The 19997-nt window shown below is 33.3% G+C and overlaps 1 protein-coding gene across 5 annotated transcripts in view; it reads right to left on the reverse strand.

Annotated features, from left to right (window-relative positions):
* Positions 1-19997, reverse strand: part of LOC118189290 (ras guanyl-releasing protein 3-like) — a 194450-nt gene that overhangs the window by 62076 nt on the left and 112377 nt on the right. For 3 of the 5 annotated variants that reach the window (XM_085816009.1, XM_085816010.1, XM_085816011.1), the window contains 2 exons: positions 11363-11512; positions 3344-3454 (listed from right to left, as the gene is read on the reverse strand). In XM_085816009.1, coding sequence (XP_085672135.1) covers positions 3344-3454; positions 11363-11512 — 261 coding nt within the window. Of the gene's footprint in view, positions 1-3343; positions 3455-11362; positions 11513-13003; positions 13265-19997 lie in introns of those variants that run through there. The other 2 variants (XM_085816012.1, XM_085816013.1) reach the window with 2 other exon arrangements.

Genomic DNA, 19997 nt, shown 5'->3' on the forward strand with positions numbered 1-19997 from the left:
AAAATTATGAATAATTCCATTTCTGGTAATCACTATTCCAGTTACATTACTTTTTGAGCAGGTAATGGTCATCGGAATACACTAATATGATGTTAATCTAAAAGGCAATGCTAATATTTTTGTTAAATCATTCTCCCTAGTATTTTAACTCTCAATTTAATTCTACTTCAGACAGTATCTGCTTGCATTTCTGTGTCATCCCATCGTTCACAATAGTTGTTATCCACCTGGAAGATTTGCTATTTGTTGTACAATACTACTTTTATGCAGTCCTTGAATGGCATAACTGTTGAAGAAACCTGTTTCGCCTTGCAATCCATATAGAGCTCTTTTAAACTGTGGAAGAATTTTATGAGGATTTTATTTTGGGTGGAGTGAACCTTCAACCTCTTACTCGGTTAAGAAACTTGTCTCAATTTTCTGTGGAGCTCCTTCAAAATTAATTTCCTATTCCTAAGCAAGTCGGGCATTTTTATGCAATTGCTTCACAGATTTCATGACCATTCACAATAATATGCTTAATTAACACTCTTCCTACATGAAACTCTATCTTTTGTAATAATTCCTTGGTAATCCTAGGCAGTGATTATAATTTATTTCACCAATGGTTGTGCATGCTGAAATATTTGGAGTCGTGGGAAGAATCACTGGTTTTAAATTTTAGCTAAAATATTTAATTCCCATTTTAGTTAATTTTTAATTTAGTTAATTTAATAATTAGTTTAATTTCCATTATTGTTATTTCAGATAGAGATCTTTCCCCTTAATCATCAAATCGTCACATCAGTAATGTTGCATCAAGCAATGAGGGGCCGAAAAAATACAAACATCTCTCTTCTCTAAAGTTTATCAAAATCGGCATATTGATATTGATGAAATCTCTTTAGCTTGTGATATTTTCTCATATTTTTCTACTTCTTGTTTGATGGCCTTTTTTCTTTCTACCTTGCACTAGGTTAGAGGCATTTTGCTGCACTAAATTAGAGGCACTAGGTTATAGGCATTTTGCTGCCTGACATATCTAAAATTTTTCACCCCTTAGTACTTCAGCTTTGCAGTTGCACTAGTTACCCCAGCTCTGATGCCAGCATCACACTTCCTTTAAACTGTTGATATTTTTTGTCTTCTTAATTTTCGATCATCATATACATTTGACTTGTCCTTCATGAAAGCTTAGTAGCCAAACAAAAAGTTGTGCAATAGTCCACTGCTTGATCATTACAAATTTCAGGCACTAATGTGAAATTTTGCTCCTGTAAATGTTTATTTTTAAAGTATGATTTTTTATTTTTTAAAGTATCCTCTGTTTACAGACTCCATTTGAGATTTATTTTCTACCTAAAGATTAGGTCACCCAATGGAAAGTTGCACTATGTAACCATTAGGCTGACAATAATTTACTTTAAACTTTCTTCCAAGTTATTTTCTTCAAAATTTGAGATGAGACAGTAAGTCACTTGACCACTTTTATGGGTCCAACAATTAGAATATGGCGGATCTGTACACCTATTTGGCAAGAGCTTAGGAAATAAATATTGCGCAGACGTCTACCATGTTACAAAAGCCTCCACACTGAACATCTGTGCATGTCCATAGAAATATGAAGAGTCACACATTCATGTTATATCTGCACTTGCAAAATAAATTCATTCATAGTAGTGACAGGTATGTTTTCTTTCTGTAACATTAGTTTTGATTTGCCATGTAATTGAAAAACAGCTCATAATTAAACAGCTAGGTTGATGAGTTTGGCTAGTAAACAGAGTGCTCGACAAAGCATTTATATAGCCCAGCATGAACTACTAGATTTATTAGCAACATGTCTAGAATTACCATAATGATTCAAGAGGTGGTTTCGACAATTTTCAATGATGCGCATGAACTTCGTTATCTATGTCCACATTTAGCAGGAGATAGAGATATGTTAAAAAATTTTCAAGAAAGTTATGTTTGGGCATGGATAATGAAGTATGAACTTCGTTATGATGCCCAAAATTATCAGGGTGATTCGAGAATTTTCAACGATGCGTCTGAACTTCCAACACCTAGGTCCAAAATTATCGGGATGATTTGAGAGAGAATTTTGAGAAATTTCAATGATGCGCAGTGTACTGATTACTAAGAAATTCTGGCAGATTATGTTAGAAGGCATGTTGAAATACTGTATCAGTCAGGGCCATCATGAGAGATACTTATTATTCAAATACCACTGAAATAGTAATCATATTCTTTTTTTGGTGAATTCTTCTATACTGAGCATCAGTAAAAGTGGTTATTTTTAAGTTTTGGGAGGGATGTTTAACAATTTCTTAGGTTAGGATCCAAAGATTCAAATGATCCCAGTGTGTTGGTCCTTATGTTAATTGTGTAGAGAAACAAAATTACTCTTTAAGCAAAAGCTTAAACAAGTTAATAGCTTATTTTTAAATTAATATTTTTCTTGCATAACAGTTTCTCTGCAGTAATGTGCTGACATGCACCGTTTATTTATCCTTTCTAAAACACTGCTCATGAGTTAAAAAAAAAAAAAAAAAAAACCACTCAATTTTCTTTTAAATAATGATTTGTAATTTACCGAATTTTTTTTTTTTTTTTTTTTTTTTTTTTTTTTTTTTTTAAGTAATTGTAGACCAATGAATATGCTTTTGATTTGTTTTACTTCTACTAAAATAAAGCAATAATAATTATAAATGGAAAGTTATAAATGAAATCAGAAGAAAATATTAGGTTTCTCTACCTGAAGAAATGCTTAGTTGTAATGCTTAGTTACTTAGAAAGTAATGCTTAGTTGCTCAGTTCAAGAGTTATAAATTTTTATTTTCTTAGGCTTTACTTTTCTAAACACAAAACAGTAGATATAAGATGTATTTATTCATATTTATATGTAATCGTGTTAATCACATATTCATTAATTTACTTCAAAAGTTTTTTTATATTCAAATCCTGTCTCATTTTCAAAACAATATAAATTTGGACTTGCGACTCTTGAAGGTTCATAAAATCTATCATGCGGCTCACATCGCCTTGAAGTTTGGCCATCCCTGCTATATTACAATGACAGCCAACAAAGGCAACTACTGCAAACAAAACATACAATTCCTATATGTATTTAATTTGTTATTCATTTTGTTTATTAAAATAGAGCTCAAAATTAACACACTTATGCTAAATAATAATTCTTAAAATTGCCAGTTAGCACTTTTAGCATAGAAGAACTGAAATTTTAATAATTTACAATTTTAGTTACATATTGATTTTGAATATTTCTTGATAAATTAATAGTGGATGTGCATATTGTGGCTAATGAACTTAGAAAACCATAAAATTAGAAATTGAAAAGGATATCTGGATATTAGACTTTGAGCTAAGTTGTCTGAAGTAGTAAACCATTGATGCATAAGCAACATAACTCTGGGAAAGTTACAGTTTTCTTCTTTCAGTCCACCAATAGGTACTAAAAAAGGCAGAAGAAAAGAAAATTATACATAAAAATTATCTTATAAGCACACATATGGAAACATTCTATATGGATGCTTGATAGTTTTCCCATAATAGTTTCTAAATGTACTCTTTTACTAAACGCGGTGAATGCCTTCTTAGATGGCCCCCATGGTTCCAGATGATTCCGGTTTTTATGGAGATAGTCATGTGTGAAGATAATCACCAATGTTGATTATAAGATAATTATAATAGATTATACTATAATATGCATCATAGCTGCCACTGAGAACTGACATGCAGAATAGATTTATCCTATTCAAAGCACTTGGAGTTTATTAATGAAAGATACTAATGCAAAAATGTGGCATATCAATTTATTACTAGCATTATATTAACAAAATAATAAATTAAGTATAAAATAAGTTTGATTATTATAGTAAAAAAATGAAATTTAGAAAAAATTTATCTTTTACTATAAATAAATAATATTTTTAAATTAAAAAAAAACTGATTTTTTTGTGTAAAGCAAAATACACTCATGTCCATAAATTAAGGATAATGCAAAATCAGGCAAAGGAAGAGTATGAAGCAAAACAAATTTGATTTATTTGTAAAGCTTATTTATTAAACAAAAGGTAAAGAGCAAAAAAAGATGCTATACGTTTGATATTATTAAAAAAATTAGTGATTTTTTCTCCCTGGAGCAAATTACAAAAAAAAAAAAAAAAAAACCTATTTACAAAAAATCAATATTACACGGTTGGTATGATTGTTAATACATTGTATGTCTCCCAGACGATGCAATACAGTCTGTACAACGCCTAGGTATGCTGAGTATCAAATTATCGATCTGATCTTGGGGGATATTACACTACTCAAAAAGCAATGCTCTCCGAAGTTCCAGTAGGCATGTAGGAGGAGGTTGACGGGCTGCAACTCGTCGGCCAAGCACGTCCCACACGTGCTCTACTGGATTCAAATCCGGTAAGAATGCTGGCCAGACCATACAGGTCATATCTTCCCATTGAAGGCATTCGCTTACGTTGTTTGCACGGTGAGGACAGGCGTTGTCATCCATAAACACAAATTGTGCGCCCATGGCGCCCCGAAACAAACGTACATGCTGTTCCAGAATGACATCCCGATAGATTAGGCTTGTCATGGTTCCAATTTGAACATGCTAGTCAGTTCTGGAATCCAGAATAATTCCACTCCAAACGAGCTTTCCTGCACCACCGTAACGGTGTCATTCAATGATGTTTTCTTGGTGGTAACGGGTACCTGGAGCTCTCCATATGAAAGTTCGGCGAGAATCAGACTGCATGCTAAACCTGGACTCGCTGGAAAACATCACACAACCACAATGTTGCGGTGTCCACAATGCATCCTCTCTACTCCAGGCTAACCGCAGGCGACAGTGAGTTGCAGTAAGTGGAACGCATCTGACAAGTCTACGAGCATATAGACCAATCCTGCCCTAAGCGTCTGTACACGGTCTGCCTTGAAATTGTCGTACCAGTGAGAAGAGTGAGTACCAGTGAGTGAAGAGAGCTGACGAGACAGGTCTGAGGCTGTGCTCCGCCTGTTTCTTTTGGCAGTAACTGCCAAATACCGGTCCTCATTCGGCGTTGTAACTCTGGGGCGACCTGTGCTGTAACGTCTACTCACATTACCATCATCTTGGAATCATTGCCAAAGCCTGGAGATGACAGTCTGGGCAATTCCAAGTTCGTCTGATACTTCCAGTTGAGTACGCCCACATTCCAGACTGCCGATAATTCTACCACGTAAAAAATCATCCAAATGCATCCTTTGTGTCATAACTATTCGGTTATTGCACTGAAATGCTTATAAAGCGCCTGCGAACAATTTTACTTCTTTGGCTGTATTCCTTATATATCACTCTCTTACACTCTCGTCATTGTGACATACCATCGGTGTCATCTGGTTACTTTCTGAAATTTGCATATGATTCTTGAAGATGTGTGTAGTGATTTTGCAGGTGATATATTTATTTTAGAGTTCGATTTCCGCGTGACTCCGAATTATCCTTAATTTATGGACATGAGTGTAAATAAATAAATAATCCTCACATCATAAACTGTGTTTAGTAATTTCAAAAATATTCACTTAGTATACTAGTTAAGGTATTTACTTAATAAAAACCTGCAAATTTTATCTGCTTTTTTTATCAATCACTTTCTTTTCTAAAAGAGTTTGAATTCCATAAAGTAGTAATTCCAAAAGTAATTTCTAGTCATTCAAAACTTTCCATATGGTACTGCTAACATCACCTTTAATAACTCTTAGCATGGCTTTTTTTTAATTTAATGCTTTTATTATTTACTTTAATCTAAAGTAATTTTAATATACGGTTAATCACTTAATATTTACCATAGTTAAAGGGAAAAGATGACAAGCATACTTACAAGCTGCCTTAGTGACACTTGAATATTGATTTATAATATTTCAGAGAAGAGTAATATAATAATCAATCTTGATTTATTCATATTCCCACATTTACTTATCACTTACAGAGTCAATATAGGTTACATAGTTGCCATTAGAGGGTGGGTTCAGTGTATATCAAATTTTTACTACATTAAAAAGAAATATTAAGATATGTATAAAAATTATTGCTCCATCTATTAAATACTTAAATTTTGACATTGTCTGTAAAATACATTAATTAACACATTAATATAGCAAAACAATATAACATGAAAATTGGGAGTGAAGATAATAGGAAAGTACCATATAATCTATTAAGAAAGGAAGAATTAGTTCTTTCAAAAGTATATTGCAAAAGGCAGTATAAAAAGTAGATAAATTAAAAAGTTTCACAACTGCTGCAAATTCAACATTAAATTAACATGCAGTAATCTTTAAGCTGCATTTTCAATTAAAACACACAATTAAAAAAATCAAACCTGATACAGAAATAAAACAAGAATTATCATCACTTGACTGGAATGAGTCACACATTTTCATAATAATCGATTTACAAATGCAGTACAAAGTCCGTAATCCAGATTCGTTGGGACTTCAGTGATTTCGGATTATTGGTTTTTCCGGATTAAAAATCATCAATCTAAATCTGGTAAGATGGCATGCAGAAATTATACAATTAAAAATATGAAACCGTAATTTCTGAAATAAAGAGCAATTATGATCTAAAGGGTATCAAATTTTACAAAAAAAAAAAGCTTAATATTTATTTGTTTACTTTATTAAACATTTCTTTATATGCACGCATTCGTAATGTATGCTCATTCTCTACGTGCATGCGTAAAGTTTGTGGCTTTGAGGTCCGGATAATGGACGTCCGGATTACAGACTTTGTACTGTAATATATTTATAGAAGCCATATTCCAGAGAAAATTATGATTTTTTAAAAAATTCCACATTCTTTTTGCACAGAATGCACAATTTCTTCATCTTTTAAAATTTTTATTAATTGTCTTTGAAGCACAGACATACCGAAAAAAAAAAAGAAGGAAGATGCCTTTATAGCAGCGTTTCTTTTCAATCTGTGATCTGCAGACTATGTCTAGTCTACTTTTGTGGTTCTTCTATTCTTATATAGCAGACAAAAAAAAAAAAAAAAAAAAAAAAAAAAATTAATTCAGATTAACTGCTACAGCTACAGCTGTAAATATTAGAGTTTGAAAATTACACATGATAAATACCCACCTATTTTACTCTCAAGTTTGACATTTTATGATATTTACCAGTTACCTGCCTATGAACTTCTTAGTAACAAAAGAGGAATTTAAAGCATGACTGCTGTGCTTTTTCCCATACTTTTGCTGCAGATTTAGCATCACACATACAACCCAACAAGAGACCACAATGCATTGAAATACAGAATTATCTTCTCACATGTTTATGACTTTCTTAATTGTTTTGGAAACAGATTGAAATGTTATAGGCACCAATACACTACACCTTATTAAAAATCAGCATGTTTCGGCACTAATTTTTTTATTTCTATTTTCCCAAATGAAGTGGGAGAAATTTAAACTTCATCTGTTTCAAAACATGGGCAAAACAGATCCAAAATTCCAATTACAATTCTTTCCTGTTTCTGTTTTTGTAGCCAATAAGAATATAATTAACTTATAAGTAAACAAATATAAGTATTAAAATGCAAGTAACTTATAAGTAAACAAATATAAGTATTAAAATGTAAGTAACTTATAAGAAATTCTATGCATTGTTAATTTGTCCCTTATCTTTTAGTATAATTAGTTTAGTTGTTTGAAATCTTTTTTATACGATAGACATTAGTTATCTCTACCACATAGTGCCCTCTGTACACAATGAGAAACTGGCTTCAAACCGGATCTTTGAAAATAAAAGAATGTGATGATAACCTTCATTTTGGTCATGCTGACAGCATAGAATTTGTGAGTGATCGTGATTTCAATATCCATTACACTAGTGCCATTAAAAAGCATCTAGTGATACTTAAAGCTCTTCAAAGAAAATGTACTTTTCAAAACATGATACAGTTGTTTGAAATTTGGATTTGCTTGATGAATGAGTGAACCAAACCTCATTGCAACATACATTACAAAGCACTTGGGCTGATCTTTACTGTACGGTACTCCTTGGTTTCTGTCTGAAAAAAATCGCCAAGTGGTATTATTTGTTCGTGAAATCTGGAAGCCCACTGCATGAAATAGGTTTTTCGGTAACCCTAATGTTGATAATGTTGGTGAAACCAACCTTTGGGATTTTTTTTTTTCTTTTTTTTTTTTTTTTTTTTTTTTTTTTTTTTTTTTTTTTTGTCATTGAAAAGGGGCTATTTCTGTGAATATCAGCAAAGGCATTGTGATAAATTGAGATTTTGGCTATTTTTTGTAATAGTAACGCTTTCATTATGGACCGGGATTTTTTAATTCTCATCATTCTTTTCAATTGCTGTGTTTGGTTGCACATGCATTGATGTTGTATTTTGACATGTGTATCATCACTTGAGTATGTTTGAGATAAGTAAGAGGATGAATGCTGATGGTTTGAATTATGATGAAACTGTAAATTTGAATGTATTTATCTGCCATTAACAGTAGATGAGTTGAAATGACCAAAATTTTAATTGAATCGCTTATGTGGAGGATGGAGGAGATGGTGGTGGCAAGCATGAATGTATGCACATGAAAAAAGGTATGTTAAAAAATTGATGTTTCATTTATTTATTCACCTCTGTGTGTTAATTTCTGTTAAAAGATTTGTTGTTTAATGTTTTTGTGTTAGGAGATATGTATTTTTGATTATTTATTACTCTCAATTTGTGTATTTTTGTTTATTTGTTTGTCTCTATAAAGACAGCAGCGAATTTTTTCCGGTTAACATGATAGTTTTAACTTTGTTTTAGCTTTCTGATTTTGTTTAAGTGAAAATAGACCAATGTGTACATGGACAAAGTTAAGGCAGTGCACAATGCTTAGTTTGTGCAATTCTCTGATTTTTTTTTTTTTTTTAAGTTAAAATAGGTGGATGTGTACATGGATATCGAGTTTGTGTAAGTCTTTGACTTCTTGTTTTGGTTTTGTGTAGCGGGTAGAAGGATCAGCACCATCTTGAAATTGGTGCCAATCCTTCCTGCCACCGATCTTAGCATCAAAAAAGAAACAATTCGCCAAGGGGTACCATAGAGTAAATTTTAACCAGTGCTTGCAAAGGAATGTATGAAACTCATGAAACTGAAACTACACGTTGAGATTAAACACACTAGTCTGAAAAGTACATCTACTGAAATTTTCCAACGATGTATGAAAGAACTGAAAAATATATATATATATATATAAATTGTTTCTAATACAGGTTCTGCAACTAAAAAGGCCTTAGAAGTGTCTTGTATATTGCAAATCTTCATATGATGAAAAGCAGACTCTGAATACTTTCAGTTACAGAAGACAAATAATGTTTAAAGAATAATTATCCATGGACAATGATTCAATACCACTCTAAAAAAATTCAGTTGTATTCTGAGTCAAAGACATTAATAATATAGAATCTGGACTTAACAGTAGAATAAAAGAATATCTGTTTTATTAATTCCAGGTAGAAGAGACAAGCTGATGTATCGAATGATGCATCAGGTATGAGTTTAATGACATTTATGAAGATATGTTATTATTGAAGACTGTCAACTCTGTCTATCATGTGAAGAACAAATTTTTAATACATGCAAGAGCATGAAATTGATTGGAAAATAATGTGTAAGTTTTTGTTCAAATGGGGTCCATGCACTCGCCGGTAGGCATAGTGGGACTGTAGAGCTTGGCACCTGATCTTAGACCCATTATTTCATTCACAAGGAACTTGGGGTGGTCAAAGATATGTCTTCTAAATTCAAAACCATGTTAGATGACAGCATTAAGTTAATCAGCTATATTAAGGGAAAGCCTCCAAACAGTAGAAGATCTGATCGAGTTGATCAACTTGAACCAATCTTAATCGGACTTAGTAAATTTCAATAAATCTTAAATAACAAACAATTTGTGCATCAGAAGCAAGCAACAGAATGTGTTTGCCTTAGTGTTATCATCTAGTAATCAAATCCAATAACTTTATTAATCATCCAGTCAGTTCTTTTACTCCCAAGTGCCATAATTATATACTGATACACATAAAGAGTTTCCCCCAAAATTACTAGTTATCAAATAATTGTAAATAATTTTTAAAATGTTAATTTTAAAATGATAGTATGTGCAAAAGAAGTCACAGAGAAAAGAGAGCAATATCAAGCACATATAATATGAGAAAAAGTTATATAAAGTCAAAAGTCGTTAATCCGGACTCGTCGGGACTTCGGCAATTCCAAATTATCGATTTTTCCGGATTATAGATTATCAGTTTAAATCTGCTAAGATGGCATGCAGAAATTATAAAATTAAAAATATGAAACCGTAATTTATGAAATAAAGAACAATTACAATCTAAAGGGTATCAAAATTTACAAAAAAAAAAAAAAAAGTTTAATATTTATTTGTTTACTTTATTAAACATTTCTTTCAATGCAAGTTGTTTAAGTTGCTTCGTTTTATGTGATAATACTTTCTCTTTAATTCTATAAACAGACATAATTTCTTGTTCAGTTACAAAGTTCCGCTGTTCAAGTCCTATAATTGCTGTGTCAAAAATACCGATTAATTTGTCAATCGAAATTTTTTCGTTTTCAACAACCTCTGTGTCACTTTCTTCACTATCTCAAGTGAATTATAATGACGAGGAATTTGATTTAAATCATATCAAAGACGTAGTACATCGAGATGAAATACTACATTTAGTAAGGAATTATAAGCCAAATAAAATAAAAACATCTGCCCTGATGATAAAAATAGTGCTGACAGATCAACTTCAATTCATTGCGTGCTGCGGCGTTTTTCCCGCCGCAGAGCAGCGTGAAATTGATAAACATATTTTGGAATGGTTAGAGAAACAAAGGATATGCCTTTATCCATTTTTTGCAGCAATTCCACTTTTTGTTTAATGGTCTTCGAAACATACTTTCGCTTTGTAGATCCTTTACATATTAGTAAATATATATCAAAAATTCCATTTGACATAATCGAAAGTTCAAGCTTACTTTTATAAAATTGCTCTAACATTCTGCAAAAAATAATAAGCCGGATCCAATTCGAAGATTAAGGAACAACGCAATCTGCAACATTAACTGAATTAGATAATTTTAGCTTAGCTTATACCGTCCGTTATACATTAAACGCGCATGCGTAAACATATTACGTGCATGCGCACACGCATATTTGCAGCCGTAAAGGTCTTACGCGCATGCGCAGAAAGTTTGTAGCTTTGAGGTCCAGATTATGGGTGTCCGAATTAATGACTTTTGACTGTATATTATCAAATACATTTTAATTGAATATCAATGGTCTTAAAATACACTACTCACAAAATGACTCTATCAATATGTCTACAAGTGCATCTACTGCAGCAGCTTTAACAGTAACTCCAGGTACTACAGGACGATCTTCTTCTAGCAACATCCCATTATTATTATATTGGTTAGAATCCAGATGCCATGAAGTACAATAGCTTTTTTCTGTTAGGAAAAAAAAATTATCAAATGAGTGATCATGACAAATATCATACTTTTATTGCAAGCATTTGTACAAGGCACAGTATAAATGCTGCTTAATTTTCATTCAAGAGACTTAGTATTTTTGAAAAGGAACAAGCTTTTCTCAGAGCTTTTTATCAAATGCTCATTTTCCCACTGATGAATCTATGAGGATTTTGGTTTGGTTTATGTGATTACAGCAAAGCCCCAAGGGCTATCTGCTTAAGAGGAGGGATGCCTTTGTGAAGGACTTTCTACGGGAAACTGGCTCGCATACGTTATACATGGGGATCACCATGAAAACGTCCAAGCAGCCAACTCATTTGCAGGATTTGAACCTTGGACCGAACTACCAGTGTTCAGTGTACCACTTGGCTGCTGATGGCCATACAGTTATTTGCATTTTCCCTGACTATGTAGATTAAGATAGTATACTAACTTAATTCCTTATTTATTAATTTCAGTTTTTTGAAATGGCTACATTTCACTGCAATTTTTTACATTCCTTTTACAAACCACCTAATGTCAGTTTAATTTTGTATAATTTAATTAAAGACCATTCTCAGACATTCTGAAGTGAGTGACAATAATCAGGAAACATAGATGACCAAAATCTGCATGTAATCAAAACTTGAAATGTTATCTTAAACATGATAATGACACAAATTATTTAAAAATTTAGTACGCTCCTTTGATGGAGTAATCATAATTAAATAATGTGCTTACATAAGTGTCATCTTTATTTTATGATTTCCACAAAACATCCATAACTTTTATTTTTCCTACAAGTGATATTTAAACAAGGTCATTCACTTACATACTCTTCTAAAGAATAATTCCAAAATTTATAATTTTATTATAACTGACATTTAAAAGTAAACCATCTTTTAAAAGGCCATATTATCACATTAATTAAAGACCCTATTATTACAAATTTTTAACAATGAAATATTCTTGAGAAAGGAATCCAAAAGAATGTTCTTTTAAATATACAAAAAATACTTGACACTAAAAGCTTGAACACTAATTTTTTTTTTTTTTTTTTTTAAATTCCGTGAAAAACTGTTCTTTTCATGAAATGCACATAAATAAATTATAAAATGCATCCTAGATATAGTGGTGATGTAATTAATTATACGTATAAATTTTTAATTAACAATTACCACTAATTCACAATGAAAATATAATTAATGATTTGAAGGACATGTTTAATTGTAAGAGTACTGTTTGCAGATTTCTGACAAGCAATATTGCAATTTACATAAAAATACTGCCATACAGTAATGATTGTAACAAATCGTGTACACTAATGTAAACAAATAATTTAGAAAACATTGACTGGGCAGCACGGAATGTATGGAAAGATATGCAATTTGACGAATAATAATAATAATAATAAATGAGATTCAAGATGAAAATTCTGCATTATTCTAATAAATGCATCGAATCATAACAATGAATAAAAAGACTTGCTTTCTTCCTCTGGCATCTTAAGTCTCTTTATAATCCGTGTTTAAGGAGCTGCTAGTTATCAAAATAGAACGCACATAAGCATTATGGTCTGCAGCCATATTTAGATTAATAAAGAATGTTATTATGGATTCACATAACAAAACTGCACGTATGTTTCATACATATATCTATAAAAAGATGGAAAGGTTCGAAATTTAACACTTGTTAAGCACGGATCGCGCCACATTAGCTAAGCGCAGATTGTGCGTTTCATGTACGGAATGGCAGGATGTTATGCGATTTGTTTCCTAGGCAACGGTGATAAGCTGATGACGTAAACGAAATCTTGGGCCTTGATTGGAGGATTAGCTAAATGGGAAAAATAGCCTGGGAAACTGCTATTTTTTATTCTGGATCAAGTTGTTGAATTATATTAGGTCGGAAATTAAAATTTGGAATGCTTTACATAATATCAATAGTACAGAAAGTAACTTGGAGAGAAAATAAGCAGTTTCTGAATTCACAGTAAAATTAAAAGCAAACAAAAATTATCTAAAATAATTTTATCTCTATTACCAAATAAGAAACTGTTGTTTAAAAATTCCAGCTTAAAAACCAGACAAATAAAGGGACCCTACAGTTATGATGAAAATGTATGCACTTTTATTTTTTTCAAAATATTTCTGGAAAGACTGGCGTAGTTGCTAAATTAAGTCAGTTTGTTATTAATTAAATTTAAGTTTATTAATTCAATTTATTTACCAATTAAATTTAAGTTAAATGACATAGCCTTACGGAACAAGCTGGCTAACTTCTTTTTTTAAAAAAATTAATTACATGATTAGCGATTAGCTTCGTGAAACTCCCCCCCCCTCCCATTTTCCGAGCACTAGCCGAGTAGGCATTCGCCAGCGGATGGTATAATGAATACTAATAATTATAATTAGATAATTTCATTATCTCATCGCCAAGAATATTGCTCAGAATGTATCGCAGAATTTATATAGATAGTGTATACTGTTCTTATAAAAGAAGGGAGACACACCGCAAACGACACGCTTTATACACGACTGGAATCTGAGACTAGGATGGTAAGCAGCTTCCGTCGCCTACTATTATACTGTCTAAAGCTGATATCGTCTGGATGCAGTAATAAAGTAATTGCTAATTTAAGTATAATGTTCAGGGCATTTTCTTATTCACTTGCAAGTCTTTCATTTATGAGTTCAATATTAACCTAGCAAAATGGGAGATTTAATTTTACAGAACAATAACATTTTTCCCAATAAGTCCTGTATATGAAAATTAAACGGTTTACATTTTAAGGAAAAATACAAACTCTCTTCTGATATTAATAATAATAAAGATTTCTATTTAATCAACACTGCAGTTAATATTTAGATTATTCTTTATGCACATAATATTAAAAGCTTAAAAATGATTTTGTTGTTCCTAACATGGTGTCCTAGGGCACGACATTGGGGGCTTAAGTGGTTATCAGATCTTGAATCGAATGAAAATCTGTTTTTCGCTGGCAAAATCCACCTTGTGACGGTAGAACACCTTTCGCATAGTTCCATCCCGACTTTGCCAGAGAACATCCCAGGCGATGGAATCTAAGAGGCTCGGACCCCTTTCAAACATGTTAGCGCAATAGTATTAAAGATTTTAAATGCCCGTATACCACACAAGAATTTATACAGTAAAAAACATTCAAGTTTTCTCCAAGATTAGATTACTAATCGTAGTGTGGTAATTAACCATTTTGCAGAGCCTGGGTTCAAATCCAAGAAAAAGAATGGAATTAGTAAATTTTAGTATCTTCCAATATGGGGGGGGGCCGTTAAAATTCCTTCAGCCGGAAAATCCAGATTGATTTGTGATGTAGCAAAATGGCTATAAAAATTTTCGGATTAAAAAAAAAAATAATAAAATTAAATTAAAAAAATAAAAAATTCTGAGAGTTTTCAGATTTTAAATTACGTCTAAAGGGGCGTTATTTTAACATTTTGTGTGTTACCTTTAGTTATTAAATATCATGTTCTTCGCACTTAAACCATAAAATTAATTTCATGGTGCTCAAGAACATAAAATTAGGCTCAAGAGCAATATCGCAAAATAATTTTAAATTGAGTATCTCTGATATACAGAGTCTCTCGCGCTGGAGATAAAAATATCTTTTCTGTACATAGGTGCTATTGCTCGCTTTGAAATCCTTGAGTTCGTTAACCAAACATTCGTTAAAGCTTTACAAAATAGGAAATCGATAATAAAACAAATTCCAAATTTCAAATTTGGCCTTCCACATGCCCATATTAGCAGGAGGATTACGTTATTCAAAATTGGATGGCTCTAGGTAATTTGCTTTCTCACAGTGCGAGAAACATACATACATTTATGCAGATTCTTCATTATTTAATTTCTCTAAATATAACACAGGGCGATAATATTTGGTGGCAACAATTTGAAAAGTGACCCGACATTTATAGTGAATCAACGCAAAATGCCAAAACGAAATTAATAGCCCTTATGGGCTAACGGCCTCTAGGCTAAAAAAGTAAAAATAGTTTTAACTAAATCGCTTATTTAGAAAACATTAAATTATCAGATAACTAGAACACTTTTTTTAATTAATCTTCGATATTGGTACCTGTTTAATCCCATATTTCATAGACTCTATCCCACAATATATAGATACTACGTGCTTCCTCGTACAAATACTATACATTTATTAACATCCATTCCCTTCTCCAGGATTCTAGCCCAGGCCCTTCCTTACAGTTAGCGTCACTAACCATCGTACCGTGTAAGCGGCATACGTATTTTTAAGTACCATCTTTCAATAGCTTTTCATTTTTTTTCATTTCATTGATGAGATTTGGTTTGGTTTGGTTTTATTAGATTACGGTAAAGCAATTGAGGGCTATCTGCTTTAAGGGAGGGATGCCTTCGTGGAGGACTTTCTAAGGGAAACTGGCTCGTATACACGTTACACATGGGGAAAACCACGAAAACACCCATGCAGCCAGCCCGTTCGCGGGATTCGAACCTCAGACCGAACTAGCAGTGTTCAGAGACTTTACCGCTCGGCCGCTGGTGGGCCCCGTTACATATGGGATTGTTTATATTCGAGTGTTATGCAAGTGAAGAACCTAAAGAGTGCTACTGTTAATCTTCAAAATAAAAAAAAAATTACATCTTATTATATTACTTAAATTTCGCAAAATGTATTCTATTAAAAAATAAAATAACTTGCAACAATTTTGTAAAGAGGCTCTTTCTGTAAAAGAATTATTATTAAGAATCAAAATTGGTAAATAATTTCTAATGTATTAAATTTAACCAATAATTCGACAAATTTTAAGGAATTTTCATTATTCTTCAGATATACCATTTTAATTATTTCGATAAAATTATCAATGATAAAAAACTTTATCATTTATTTACTTATGTGCATTGTGTTTGAGCATAGAGTATTTTCATTTTTCCGGTTTCTAAATTCATTACTCTTCAAGATATACCATATGTGTCAAATTTTCGGAACAGTATAACTTTTGTGAAACTACTATTATTCTTTGCTAATATGAAAAGCGTGCAACAAAATATAAAATAGAATTTACGCTAAATAAACAAATGTCTTACCTGTCTCTTAAATTTTTTTTCTTATAATATACGTTTCATAAATACGCGTTCATATACGTTAAAGTTGCTTATATGCATACCTTTTGGGAATATTTCATTTTTTCTTCCGACTAAATGACATATCCTATAAAAACTATTTGTACTTTACATCAATATCTAGCTCAATTTTCTAAATATAATTTCCATATTTTGATTCGAAAATTTTTTCTAAATATAATTTCCATATTTTTCTTCAAAAATTAGGTCGTAATGATTCTTTATATACAATATCTTCTTTTATACACTCTTTTGCAAAAAAGTCGAAGCACCATGAAGGAAGTGGTTGTTTTTGATGAAATTGAATATGTGTATAGCTCATACCCAGATAATAAAATGGTTAAAAAATCAAGGTCATAGTACCTGTTCACGGCTCACAATCACCCATTGAGTGTTCAAATTAGTAGTTGATCGAAACGCCCCTGGCGGCAATGCATGCTTGAATTCGTCGAGGCAAGGAGTGGTAGAGGTTCCTAATGTCATTCTGGGACATTAGCAATACATCAGTTGTCGCTTCAGATCGATATTTTGTGGTGCCCGAATCTGGCTGCCTACCATGCCCTAGACACTCTCGATTGGTGAAAGGTCTGGTGACCTTGCTGGCCAAAGAAGAGTATCAACCTCACGGAGACAGTCCACAGATATGCGAGCGATTGTGACCTGGCATTATCTTGTTGGGAAATGGCCCCAGGATGACGTGCCATGAAGGGTAATCCAACCGGTCACAGAATGGTATCAACATATCGTTGAGCTGATAAAGATGTACGGAGGATGACTAAAGATGACCTGCTGTCATAAGAAATAACGCATCACACCAGGGGTTATGGCTGTATGCCTTTGCAAAACAAAAGCAGATTGGGACCGTTGGCGCCGTCCTCTCCAGACACGAACACGGTTGTCATCTGCTTCAAGAGTGAAGCGGGATTCATCGCTGAACACTATACGAAGCCAGTCTGATGGCAGCCATGATGATAGGCTGCGACACCACTCCAGACGACTCCGCCGATGTTGTGGAGTCAAAGGCAAACGTCTTAAAGGCCTCTGTGAGCGTAACCCCGCCTCAGAAAAGCGCCGTGAAAAGGTGGACGGTACCACGGGAGGCTGTAGTGAGTTGAATAGTCAACAATGATACCGTTGGGGCGGTTCGGGCCTGGCGAACAATCATCCTATATTGCCTCGCATTTGTGCTCCTTGGTCTTCCAGAGCCTTCATTTCGTCAGCAATTTCCTTGTAACAACCATTGCTGCCAACATCTTTGCACAGTAGTGTCTGTGCGCTGCAGGTGGCGGTCTATTGCTCGGTATGACCACCCAGCTTCACGCAACCCTACAAGACAACGTTCGAAGTCGTTTAGTTGTCTGTAAGGTCTTCGATATCGTCGTAGTGGCATCCTTAGTTGCTTTTTTACGGAATTGCAATAGAGGCTACAAAAAAAGATAAATTTTTCGCCTCTGTTACTGGTTTTATACTTTGCGAATTGCATATAGAAATGCGCGCTATGATCGCAATTCCTGTTCATTTGCCTTGAAATTTTGAACATTTGCATTTTCGATCAAGATGTTTTTGCATACCAGATTTCGTCACGATCGCAAAAGTACTTCTTGGTGCTTTGATTTTTTTGCAAAAGAGTTTATTTGAATTATGAACAAACTGGGAATACTTATAATAATTAATAACATTGATTTATCTTCGTAATATGCATGGTTTTTAACTCCTGTCCTCTCATTTTTAACTGCTGTCCACGATTACTATTGTAATCGATTTCAATCTAAATTAGACATATTTTTAGTCTCCTGATGAACTTTAATTTATGAAGTTATTTTTATTTAGTAGCGCTAACCAGCGAATGTGTGGATAAGCTTTGGTGCTGTAGTCGTTGTTGCACTGTCCGTGTGAACACTTTTCGCTCTGCAGACGAGCTAAACTTGTGATTCAGATTACTTGACATGGCTATACGATCCTGCAAGACCGAGTCCTTTCGGGGATCAGTGGTTCGGGGCCGTTTAGAACCTGCGTGAAGTTCAGTATGCTCTTCCTGGACCCATGAATTCCAAGTTCACCTCATAGTCATGGAATCCCGAGCAACACAAGCAGCGATGTCGCGGAACGATAAATCGCAATACCGATATGCTACGATTCTACCGCGGTCGGTTTCCGACACATGATCTTAAGGATTTTCTCCTTTTCACACGAACAACCAACATTTACAAGTGATTTCCGAAGCGCTGTGTGCGATGGGCTGTCTCTGCAGAACAGTGTTTGAGACACCAGGGTGCCTGAGCCAAGGCTCTACCCCTCGTAGAACAGTTTGATCATTTCGAAAGGGGGTACACAAAATAACCAAAAGGATAAGTCAAATAGTTTTTTTTTTTTTTTTTTTTTTTTTTTTTTTTTTTTTTTTTAATTTACATTAGCATTTACAATTTGTCGTGGAACAGTATTTTGGCAGACTTGCAATCTTTTCCCATCAGTTTTCTTGGTATATGCCCAAACTGGACTTGTATAACACAAAAGTGGACGTAAAATGGACTTCTAAATGAATAGCTTGTTGTCAATAGATAATACACTGTTTCAAGCAATTGTGCGATGGGCTGTGTGCAATCATCCCATTTATATACATTGTGATAGTGTTAGTCTGTGCGCATGCGCAGTGCAGATTATTTGCATGTCCCAGCAGCAGGATTTCAGCAGTCTCCAGTGGAACGGTGCCTGTCACACCAGGGTGCCTGGGCCTGAGGCCCTACCCCTTGTAGAATGAATTTGGTGGCTCCGAAAGTTGATTTTTGAATAGCCAAACAATTCAGGATATAATTTTTTAATAAGTTTTAATTATTTTGACAGCTAAGGAAAGAGCTTGGATTGGCTTGCATTAAATGAAAGTTTGATTAACAAATGGCCAAAGTATGGGAATGAAGCTGTTGCGTAAAGAAGCGACCAGCGACCGTCGCATTTTAAAGGTGAAAAAAGGTGCATGAAACATATAGGTAAGTACAAATATTTGTAGCCTAAACGCACAAATACACAATATAAAATGTAAAATAGAGAGTACAGAATATCAAAACATATATACACATACGAATACTGGTAAATAATGCAGTTATAAATACAAACATATGTTACAAGAAACTCCAAAATGGTGGTGCTTAACAGTTGGAATAAGGAAAAAGGGAGAGGTTACATTATCCAGGTGTTTAATTGAGCAAATGGTCTGTCCATATTATTGAGGTCGTTATAGTCATAATTGCAGATTTTTATACTGGAGTTGTCCATGGTTTGTTGTCTGCTGTGAAAATGTTTTGTCAATTTGTAATAGTGGGTTCTGAGTAATTCCATTTCA

Source organism: Stegodyphus dumicola, chromosome 4 (assembly GCF_044657685.1).
Source record: "Stegodyphus dumicola isolate Sdum_Otavi_A_Nest chromosome 4, ASM4465768v1".
NCBI classification, from domain to species: Eukaryota; Metazoa; Arthropoda; class Arachnida; order Araneae; family Eresidae; genus Stegodyphus; species Stegodyphus dumicola.